At 39.0% G+C, this 11,280-nt stretch overlaps 2 protein-coding genes across 6 annotated transcripts in view; both read right to left on the minus strand.

Moving 5' to 3' along the window:
• The window catches only part of dcaf5 (ddb1 and cul4 associated factor 5), a 17,511-nt gene extending 15,236 nt beyond the window's left edge, over positions 1-2,275 (minus strand). Inside the window, exons 1-2 of the mRNA XM_034857584.1 lie at positions 1,725-2,275; positions 338-481 (exon numbers count right to left, since the gene is read on the minus strand). Of these exons, the coding sequence (XP_034713475.1) occupies positions 338-481; positions 1,725-1,941 (361 nt within the window). The 5' untranslated portion in view covers positions 1,942-2,275. The remainder of the gene's footprint in view (positions 1-337; positions 482-1,724) is intronic.
• Positions 2,276-3,291: 1,016 nt separating this feature from the next.
• pacs2 (phosphofurin acidic cluster sorting protein 2) overlaps positions 3,292-11,280 on the minus strand; it is a 64,135-nt gene continuing 56,146 nt past the window's right edge. For 3 of the 5 annotated variants that reach the window (XM_034857576.1, XM_034857577.1, XM_034857575.1), the window contains 7 exons: positions 10,728-10,772; positions 9,017-9,059; positions 8,843-8,885; positions 8,401-8,536; positions 7,756-7,976; positions 6,940-7,053; positions 3,292-5,948 (listed from right to left, as the gene is read on the minus strand). In XM_034857576.1, coding sequence (XP_034713467.1) covers positions 5,830-5,948; positions 6,940-7,053; positions 7,756-7,976; positions 8,401-8,536; positions 8,843-8,885; positions 9,017-9,059; positions 10,728-10,772 — 721 coding nt within the window. In that variant the 3' untranslated portion in view covers positions 3,292-5,829. The remainder of the gene's footprint in view (positions 5,949-6,939; positions 7,054-7,755; positions 7,977-8,400; positions 8,537-8,842; positions 8,886-9,016; positions 9,060-10,727; positions 10,773-11,280) is intronic. The other 2 variants (XM_034857579.1, XM_034857578.1) reach the window with 1 other exon arrangement.

An 11,280-nucleotide genomic window follows, 5' to 3' on the forward strand; every position in this document is an offset into this window, starting at 1 on the left:
TTGTTTAATGACTGATACATGGATTTTTTCTAAATAATCATTTGTTTTTTGATGCTGTAAAAAAAACTAAGATAAGGTTTCTTTTCGGCTCATTTGGATTTAAGATGTATATTTTTTACTTTTATTTCCCTCCTTGATTTTTCATTCTAACTCAGTTGCTTTGCTGGACCCTAAATTGCAATGAAGTTCTCATTTAATCAGATCTACCTATTACCTACACGCCCCACAGTGACAAGCCACAAAAACGCCAGCACAGGTCAAAGGACAAGGATGAGGAATAAACCTTGCTGTTGTGAAAGACATCTGAGATATATTTTCTCTTCTTCTTTTCTCTTACCACCAGAGAAGACCTTTTTGTTGGTGCTGTCAAAGGCCAGGCAGAAGATGTTGGACAGGTGCTCGCCCTTCAGTTTCACAGGCTTGGACCGAGCACTGATGGCTTGTTCCATGTGCCACAGGAGCACCCGACGGTCATCTCCTCCTGAGGACATGACCACAAGAATTCACAACACCATCTAATTACAAAAAAGATGCACTTTATACTCAAGGGCAGTTGATTCTTAACTTTTGGATTAAGTTCCAACCCCCTGCATGAGTTGCATATGTCTTAGAGTTGCAAGCAGTTCATCTTCCCTTCTCAGATTAGCTTTATTTCCATCCTTTTTTAGAGACCTGAAGAGGTAAAACTCTTCAGCAAATCACAACAAAATGAAAAGATTTAGAGCTACAATTGGTTAATTACTTAGTGGATTGACACAACATTAATCTGCAACTACGTCGGTAATTGATTTATAGTTAACCATTTAAAAAGGTACTTATACTTTACTTTAGTTAGTGCCACTAAAATCCCGTTTGGAGGCAAATTTTTCACTTTTTAGTGCAACACATTTATTTGATAACTTTAGTTAGTGGTTGCAGATTCAGATTATTATTTAAAACTACAAACAACAAATAAATCATGATGAATTGTTAAAGGTTATGTTGGGATAGTGTTACAGCTTTGGATAAAGTTTTTATTTATCTATCTAAGATCATTTCCAACCATAATAGAGTAAATATAAATAAATATGTGTACTAAAATGTAGTATTAGTATGAGTAATTAAAATTACGTCCACCTTAAACAGTTGTAACACTCCAACGCATCAATAACTGTTATCCAATAATATAATATACTTATTTTTATTATTCTTATTTTTGAAATACATATATTGATTATTAATCAATGGTTGTATTATCTACGTTAGTTGCAGCCCTCTTAACAATGCTACTTACCTAGTTAAGGGGAGTCCAGCTAATATAACGTTGCATAAATGTAGAAAGTTATATAACAGCAATTTTATTGTGCAAAGTAAGACCAAAAACGGCAAGCCTCAGGTTGTTATACTAGGCCAGATGATGGGTTTTAATCCTCTCAGGACATAAATAGCTTTGTAGTTTCAGGAGGCAGACATGTTTAGACCCATCCTATTGAAATAATGTCCACTTAGAGGCCACAGTGATGAGCTTGTGGACTGTCATATGGGACTGGTCCGGGGCTGCTGCTCTCTGAGCTGCTGGCTGTTTGGTATGGTTTGACGTAAGCGAGCTAGCAGGGTTAGCTAGGCTAACTTAGCATCGGCTAGCCCAGAAGGAGATTCAGCTGACTGCCCGACTAGTTAGCGTTAGCATGCTACAACAAATTAAAACAGTCTCAGCCAGAGGGAAGAGGGATTTGTCAACTTACCAGACACGAGCCATTCTCCCCCGTTGTTGGAGAACTCAATGGCGTTGACACAGCCGAAGTGTCCGAGCATATCTTTCTTGTAGAGGCTGGTGCACCCGTCCATCCTGCGTCTCTGGAATTCTTCCTTCATGAGCGGCTGCCCAGTCAGCTCTCTGCGGGACAGAAAGCCCACTGAGGAGCGCATACCGCAGCCCTTTAGCTCCTTCATTACCAGCATGCAAAAAAATACTCTTTGCCTTTTGTCTTCACCACTGCACCGTGGACATCTAGTTGTTGGGTTGATGTGGCTCACGGTTGTTCTTGCTCCGTTTGGTCTACATTATGGTGGAGCCCCGCTGCCTGCCCGCTGGTGTCGACGTTGTTTTGTCCCTCCTCTGTCTTCTCGGCAGTCCCAGCAGCAGCTTCCTGCTCCGCTGGAGGATCTCTCTCTCCCCCTGTCTGTCACTCAGCATCACCAGCCAGGACCTAACGTTACTCCTCTTTCATTTACAACCACAGGCTCCTTATTTCATGTTTTACCTTTCATTAAACCTGTGCCAAGTAGTTTCTACCAGAGGTCTAAAGTGTACCTAAATTCACAACCAGTCACATGTTCAGGTGGAAGCAAACTTATGGTGTGGTATAAAACTGGCAGTGGTGGAAGTATAAAAAAAACTTACTAGGCCTGTACGTCCACAAGTAAAAGTCCTGCATTAAAAAATGATGATTGTGTGAAAGTACATGATCATGCTGGAAAATGGAGTGTATTAAAAGTCAAATCAATCTGAAGTGCAGAAAAATTGCCCCTGTGACTGTATATTATTAGATTATTACTACTCATGCATTATGTAAAAACCAAGATTTTACTGTTATAGTTGGCTAAGGTGGAGCTAATTCTTTAAACTATATTGCATAGCTAGTGATTACAAACAGTGATGATTTACATTATGGATACATCTGCCATTTATTTTCTCGATTGATTGATTGACTAATTGGTAAGCATTCGGAAAATAGGGAGAAATGTCTCCCAGAGCCCAAAGTCACACATTTACAATGTTTCTTTTGTCCAACTAATAGTACAAAAACTCTTACAAATGATTTGAAGTTATTAAAAGAAAAAAATTGTCAAAAGGGTCCCGCTGGAACATGTAATGTGTTTGCATTAAAATTGACTTTAAATGATTTCAAAATAGTTGCCATACTGTTTTTTTTAATTATTATTAATAACCAAACAAGTTTTATTAGCTTTTGTATGTTCTTAATCTTAATTTGTAAAGTAAAGGCTACCTAATGGAATCTGTGATGCTCAAATATCATTTTTTTTTAACACTTGTTGGTTTAAAAGCTGAGGTTCAAGTATTCATGAGCATAATTCTAGTAGCGGTTCTGTTGACGCAGAGCATGAGACATGACTGATACGTTTTCTCTTTTAACCTCAGGAAAAGTATGGTTTTCATTAAAACATTACTTTGTATTGCTTGTTATGCTTACTCCTGTTGCCTTCACAGACTAAAGATCATATATCTGCCTTTATATTCACATGTAGGAAACAGAGCTCAATTTAACAACTCACACGTGGAAAGAAAAGTACATTTTAGTGTGTATAGTAGTTTTATTACTCCAAATTTTGGGATTACAGTGGTAGTCTTAAGGGAATTTTCAGTTTCAACAAGCCTTTCTCTGAGACAACATTAAAAACCAAAACATCTACAACATTTTCTATAGAGTTAAACAAATGCCTGCTAAACATAAATGGGATGTCGTCTTCTTTTAATGGATTCAAACCCGTGCTTGAGAGCCAACTGTGATTTTCCCTCCCTCCAGTGAACAATATACTGCGTACTCAATGCACTGTATTGAGATATTTTTGTTGTTGTACGACCATAATCAGCACCATGTTAGCAAGGGACACATTATGTTGATTTGTCAAAAACTAAGCAATTTAGGCACTTATCAAGAAATTGGCAAAGGTTATGATGAAACTGAAACAAATCTAACAAGCAAAATACTTTTAGTTTTACACTGAACAGTCAACAAAAGCATGAGCAAAATCTACTGACAGAACATTTTTGAAATGTTAACATCACGGACAAAATATCAAACTAAAATCTAAATAGTCCAAAAGGGAGGCCTCACACTGAACATAAAGTGATATCACACAGCACTGAGAAGATACAGACGTCTGGGTCTATTTGCATATACACTATGCCATGTCCCCGATGCTTGTGCTGTTGCTGAGCTCAGAAATGGCAGACACAGTGTCTGTCGATGTGCGTCTGTGAACCACAGTACCTGCAGGTTCCTCCGGTAGGCTTCACACACTAAGCTATAATGGACAAACATTTAAAAGTGCTTTACATTAAGGTACTGTCAATACATTCACCTCTACATTATGAAGTTGTCTATAATACCACACAGGTAATAAGTGAGCTGCAGTTGATGAGTGCTCCTTTTGGCAAAAGTAACATTTGCTTTTAGCAAAAAAAGATATGGAGTGTTTCAGAGGAGTGTGGGGCTTAAGGACAAAGAGTTTTCTAAAATAAAGAACAACAAAAAAATCTACTAGCTAGTTCTTACAGTAGAACCACTCTTTCAAATGTGTTTTATTTTGACATGTCAAAATAATTTTCTTAACGACAGTTAGATGACTCTCAGAGCTCTGTGAAGCTACAACCGGCAGCAGACGATTAGCTTACCTTAGCCTAGCTTAGCATGCAGAAAGACTGGAAACAGGAAAACAGCTTGCCTGGCTAAAAGTAAAACCACAACTTTTAACACTCTGCCTTTTGTACAAAGGAGATATAATGTGTTACTGAGTTTCACAGATGCTGGTAGGTGGATTTTTTGTAAATTTTTTATTAGGGCCAGGCTAGCTGTTTGTCAGCAGTCGGTTAGCTTAGCTTCGTATAAAGACTGGAAATAGGGTAAAAGGTGTAGCCCATAAAATGATAAGTTGTGTTTTTTCTGGGAGTTATGTGCCAGAATACTTTCTGTAAATCCCCTTGTAAATCCACAACGTTGTGTTTTTACATGGCGGTTTTTGTATGAATGGGAAAATTAACAAGCTTTAGAGGTGCCTGGTTCCCTCTGATTCCAGTCTTTATGCTAAGCTAAGCTAACCAGCTGCTGGCTCTAGCCACATTCTACTGGACTGACGTTAGGTTGGTATCGATCCTCACATCTAAGGCTCACAAAGAAAGCACATTTCCCAAAATGTAAATGTGTTCCTTCCAGTCCATACTACCATCTAAAAAGCAGTTCATTTTGTGCTATTCCTAATTTTCTTGACTCCATTTGACTATTTTCTCAGATGTCTCACTTTAGAGTTAAAAGTCAAGCCAATTTAGCAGAAGGAGAAAGTAAAGAAGAGAAAGTAACTGCAGTGTGTATAATCTTCTATCAGTGCCAGGTTATTCTTGAGAATCGCATTCACACAGTATTCAGTCTATTGCACATAAGACTTCTTCATTGAGTGCAGAGAGCCAGAGCTCCCGGGGCGTTAACCTTTTTTGTTCTTTGGGGTTGAGACGATCAATCGACAATCGTCTCTGAAGTTGAGAATCCCAAATTTCTTCATAGTGGTTCGAAAATAAGATGAGCCTCCTCCACTTCATTACAAGGCAGCAGTTTTTTCTTTAAATATATATATATATATATATAGGCTATTCTAGATTAAAAGTGGCGACCAAGTGATTGAAACCAGCCTCACCAATTTCAAATAAAATATGATGGAAGAGAGGGAAAAAACGTGTACTCGTACAATATGTTAAAGATAAGAAGTAATGTCTAATTACTATTTAATTAGTTTTTTCCTCAAAAGCCTATAAAACATCAGCAGGATTTTTTTTATCTTTTTAAAAAGCTGAGTAAAGAAATATTCCCTTGGCAGCCTTGCCTCAAGACTTTTACATAAATAGAAAATTTAAAAAAATAACACGCAAAAGATGAAATAATCGGACAAATGCAACAGCTGAAAGCAGGATCTTAAATTAAGAAAGCAGAATAAAAGAAGTGTGCAAAGGAGAAGTAAGGAGGAGGGGGTTAAAAGCTGTTGGCACAGGGGAAAGGGAAGATAGGGCAAGGGGGCGGGAGGGGGGTTTCCTCAGTGTTAGTCTCTTGGGTGCTGCTAGTAAGGGCCTTTTGTGTGTCCAAAGATCCCGATGGGGAAGTGTTTGACGTGTGAGGACCACTGTGCCGCCAGCTGGAAAAACTTAACGTCGTTCCACTCTACGCCGTCAATCAGTACTGCAGAGGAAGAGACGCAAAACAAACATTACTATAGAACAGCACATTCATTACTGGAGGACGTTTCATCCAGAACAACCCAACTACACAACCCAACTATTTACCATACACAAATTCTAAAGGTGATTAGTCTCTAGATTATCGGAACGTAGTAAAGGAAAATGCTCATCAAATTTTCCCAGAGCCTGAAGTTATTATCGCAGTCTTAAACCCAAAGATATTTAATCTGTAAAACAAAGAAAATCTCACACTTAAGAGGGTGAAACCAAAGGATGTTTTTCTTCTACACAACTCAAACGTAGAGTCAGTTATTTTATTAAAAGTTGTTGATTCATTTTCCGTCGGTTTGCGAGTTTGACTGACCGCTTCGGCCCTTAGGTTTGAGTATACAGAGCATTCATCCTGGGAAATTATACAATGAAGTGCACTTAAAAATGCCAACATATTATGCAGGCATGCTTGTTATTACCTCCACCAGGGAGGTTATGTCCGTTTTTTGGTGTGTTCATCTGTCAGCAGGATTGCAAAAAAAAATAAAATGCCTAATTTTCTCTTTCGTTACCTTTGCAATATAGGGCAATTGCATTTATGTGTTGTCGGAATATTCTAAAGAAATTAGTTCCCGATCATATTTCATGGTTTATCTGATCCGTTTCCTTTGCCCTTCATTGTCACACAAAACTGGCTTTGAGCAACGTATCTTTTTTGTAGCGTCAATGTTGTTGTTGCTCATGAACACACCTAAATTGGAAGAACAAGAATTACCATCCGGCATGTGAATGCACCACTGGTCTAGTCACAGGTCTGCGCTCTCCGCATCCTAGTTTTGTGTGTGTGTGTGGGTATATACATAAACTGTAGTGTTTCTACATCTCTTCTTTTTTTGTTAGTAAGATTGCCACAGTTTTACTGTGTGAGACTCAACTATTAAATCTCGAGGAATAATAAAAATCTGCAATCCCTCGGAGGATGTCTGTGCAGTCTCACGTACCTCTCAGCATGGTCTGCTGGTGCTTGGCAGTGCAGATGAGCCGGCTGATGCCCTCGATCACTTGACTCTTTGACTCCACCTCCTTGTCTTTGCTCTTTTTTGGCAGGAACATGACTGGCAGAAGGGAACAACAGGGATGCATGCTGGTCGTAAATGAGGGGTTCCGAATCTTTCAGGTCTCTAAGGATTACATTTTGGTTAACAGTTGGCTGTTTAGTGCAAAGTTTGAGGTTGGCTTGTTAAAGATCTGATTCAAATCCCATCCAGTCCTTTTGACATCCTATACCAGATATCCTTTTCTTGGTCTCAGATAACCAGGACTCTGGATTTTTATTTCAAAAACCCCAACTGCCTTTTATCAACGCATTAATCATAATACACTTATGATAATAAAGAGGTAAATGAAAAAGATTCTTATTTTTTTGTGTGGGTGTATTGTATGTCTATGTGGATCTTTCAGATCAATTTGAAGATTGCCTATGGTTAGTATTTCCCACAGTTTACCGTGACATACAGTGTGGGACTCTCACTGGTCTGGCCTTGGTCTTGTCTCCGTCTCGACACACTCTGGTCTTGGTGATGACTTGGTCTCGGTTTAGATGGTTTGGCTACAACACTGTACACTATACTAGAGCCTACTTCTTCCACATTTTTCTCCCTGATCTCTGAAACCGTGGCTTTTAAATGTAAATGTAATTTAAGTCATCAGAGGTGAACTATTCCTTTAAGATTCTCACTGTAATCAAAAAACAATGCATCCAAAGAAACATGCATGCATCAGTCCACCTGGACAACACCGGTGTGTGTGCAGCTTACCCTTCTTATTCTTCTCCTTGGTCACCACAGTCATGGACATGGTGGGCTGGGGGCTCGCCTCTGCACCCCCCACTGGCAGCCGGCTGACCTGCAGCGAGCGGAAATTGCACTTCAGAGTGTTTTTGGAGGAGGAGTCCCGCTTCTCCATGTCTTTTTTCCTTTCGGTTGGAGCCACCCAGTAGTCCACCTGAAGCCCCATCAGTTCTGCCTGACCTGCAGAGCTACAGACAACAGCTGGATGTTAGGGCAATACCTTTCATTGAGTATCTTACACAGAAGAGTACAAGCTGAATCTGAAAATATCTATCTATATATCTTTTTTTACAACCTTTGTTTACCTTTTGACAGAGCCAGGCTATCCCCGTTTCCAGTCTTCATGATAAGCTAAGCTAACCAGCTGATGGCTGTAGCTTCATATTTACAGTACAGACATAACATCTGTAACATCTAACTCTCTGCTAGGAAGCCAATACATGCATTTCCCATCTTGTTGAATTATCCCAAATAAAATGGAAAACATGTTTTTAGAAAAAATATTAGCGTTTAAAGAATAAAACAAATAAATAAAGTATCACAACAGAAAAATGTAACGCCTGCTTAAATATGTATTTAATTTAACCTCTTCACCAGGCATCCTTTTTCTACCTGTAAGCACAGAAGCTGGTGGTGACAGAGGGGGAGGAGGGAGGGGTGGGCGACGCCTCTTTGAGTGCGGGTGATACTTGTGGAGGGGTGGAGGAGAGCAGCGAGGAGCCCAGAGGTGCTGCATCATCAGAGTCTCCTGAGGAAGCAAACACTCAATCAGTTATTTGTAAAAAATAAAAAAATTAAATTATAAAACACACACACACACACACACACACATATATATATATATATATATATATATATATATATATATATATATATATATATAGATATATATATATAGATATATAGAACACACACACACACACACACACACAGAAATTTGCTCATTTAGTTGGGAGCTTTGGTGTTTAGTGTGAAAATTGTGTAAGAATTCTTAATACTTTTTTACATCTATCTTTTTGAATGTCAATCATCCCTCTACAAACTCATTGCTTGCCTGATGCTGCAGAGGGTTGCTCCACGAGGCCAACTTTCACAATCTGCAGAATTCAAAACACAGGAGAAAGCATTATTATCTGTGTATTATGTCAGTGTCAAATATGGGCTAAAACAACAAAATCAACACACAGTGAATATTTAGGGCGAATCGGGAAATAGAGAGGTTACTCACCCCAATGAAAGGGATGAATTTCTGACATGAGTCCTCATCGGGGCTGTGGGGAGGCAATCCAAAACAGAGTTCAGGTGAGAAAGAGGCAAGAAACGAATCAGTGTGTCGGGAAAAAAAAGGAAAGATTAAAAATCTAATTGAATCAAAAGGGACTGTCTCCTACAAGCATTTCCAAATGCTTGGCAAGTCAAAGACCATAAAAGATTATTTAAAGAAATCTACAGTTAGTAGCATTGAGATGTCGTAATTAGTCATTTTTGATGATGCGGATTTCCAATGTTTGACATGTGGAAATACTGTCTTCCATTGCATAGAATCAACAGAGCATGCTGCACAGGGCTGGGATTTAAACCTCCACTAAAGCACATTCCGTCTCCAACTGCAGGCGCCCTTATTGTAGCTGGAGAAGCAAAGAGCAGAACATGCAGGCTACCTGGCAGGCCTCGGCTGATTCGAGGCCTGCAACAAAGCCATCCAGTTACAGCAGGCACAGACTGGATCTACCCAACCAGAGGCAGAGGTGCATTCAAGGGGAAAGCAAGTCCATCAGGGGATCACCTAAACCAGCGGTTCCCAACTTGTTTTGGTTTGAGGCCCTGTCAGATGAACACCTGTCCCCCAATTCACAATGGATGTTCCAAATGTTTAGTACTATTCATTATATAAAAGTGTGTATTGTTAATCATTTCATTCAATTCAGTTGACAATATTAAGGTTGGTTTGGTAAGTAATCCTATTACTACATGCCTTCTAGGCTACTGCTACTACTACTAGTACTACTACTACTACTACTACTACTACGACGCTGAATGTTTCAACCATTCACTATTTCTATATTTGCGTTAGATTAAACCATCACTTTAAGCTACCTGTTTCAACCGTTAATTTAACTTTTAGCTATTTTACCCATTTCTGCTGTTTAGTCCTTACTTCTAGATAGTTATTATGACCGTTTAGACCATTTAGTCATGACTTCTAGGTAGTTATTATAACCATTTAGTCATGACTTTAAGGAAGACATTTTGACCATTTAGTCATGACTTTAAGCTAAACTTCTGTGCTCGCTCGCTAACTAGTTTCCACGCACTCTCACATCACTGCAACATGTAGTGTTCAGGTGTTCCTTCATGTTAATATGTGGATATATTCTTTTGATCTAATTTCTATTAGTTTTTTTTTTTTTTTTTTTCTTTAATGGATGAGCTACTCTACAATCTTACTATGTACCGCCTGCTGCTTGATTATGAAAAAATAATAATAATCATAATTGCGATTATTTCGGTCAATATTGAAATTATAATTTAAGACAATTACTCATCTACTTTTGTAAAGATGTTGAAATTATTGTACTTAAAAAACAGTAAAACAGGTAAACAAATCATTGATCTTTAAGAGCCAAAATTATAACCATGATTAAAATCTGATTAATTGCACAGCCCTGCCCCAGCAACTGCAGAAGTAACCCCTGGTTGGGAATCACTGAACTGAATTACAGAGTCCTGAAGAAGTGGATGAGAAGGAAGAGCACCAACCTAAATCCACAACTCTCCAGTTCCATACCCTACCTGTGGGCGGTAGTGTATGACTACACCTACAAGCCTTCCATGAACTATTTTCCTGGCAATTGTCAGAAAAGTAGCCTAAATGGTTCTACTTCTATGCTTTTCTAAATGCAAAGGCGTTTGATGATGTGAAAGGTTGTTGCTCTTGCCTTGAAGAAACCTGCCATCGCCCCCCCAGGGAAGAAACAGATAGACTAGAGGGGAAGGGAGGGGGGGAGAGAAAGAGAGAAGACAGTCCACAGTGGGTCACAGTTTGCACATCCAGGCCACGTTTTCTTTTCCCAACACAACACATCTCGGCTGTAATCACTTTCAGAGCAGCCAGAGAGAGAAAGCCAGATGTCTGCCTGGTATGTGCGTGAGTCGTGTTCATCTAGCCTTGCACGGATAGATTATGACAGATCACATGACTTCTGTCTGATGTGTCTGATCCAGATATTAGCTTAAATGTGGGATGTATCAGTTAAAAGATGCACATGCATGCCAATTTATGTAGATGGATGTACAAATATGGACATAACACATGCACTTTTCAAATAAAGGTCTAATCTAGTTCTGCAACTCTGTCAAAAGTTTGTAGGTTGGAATACAGTCAGTTGAATTAGTTTTTTTTCTAATGTTTGAACCATACAGTGGGTACGGAAAGTATTCAGACCCCTTTAAATTTTTCACTCTTTGTTTCATTGCAGCCATTTTCCAAAA

This window comes from Etheostoma cragini, chromosome 20, assembly GCF_013103735.1.
Source record: "Etheostoma cragini isolate CJK2018 chromosome 20, CSU_Ecrag_1.0, whole genome shotgun sequence".
Lineage (NCBI taxonomy): Eukaryota > Metazoa > Chordata > Actinopteri > Perciformes > Percidae > Etheostoma > Etheostoma cragini.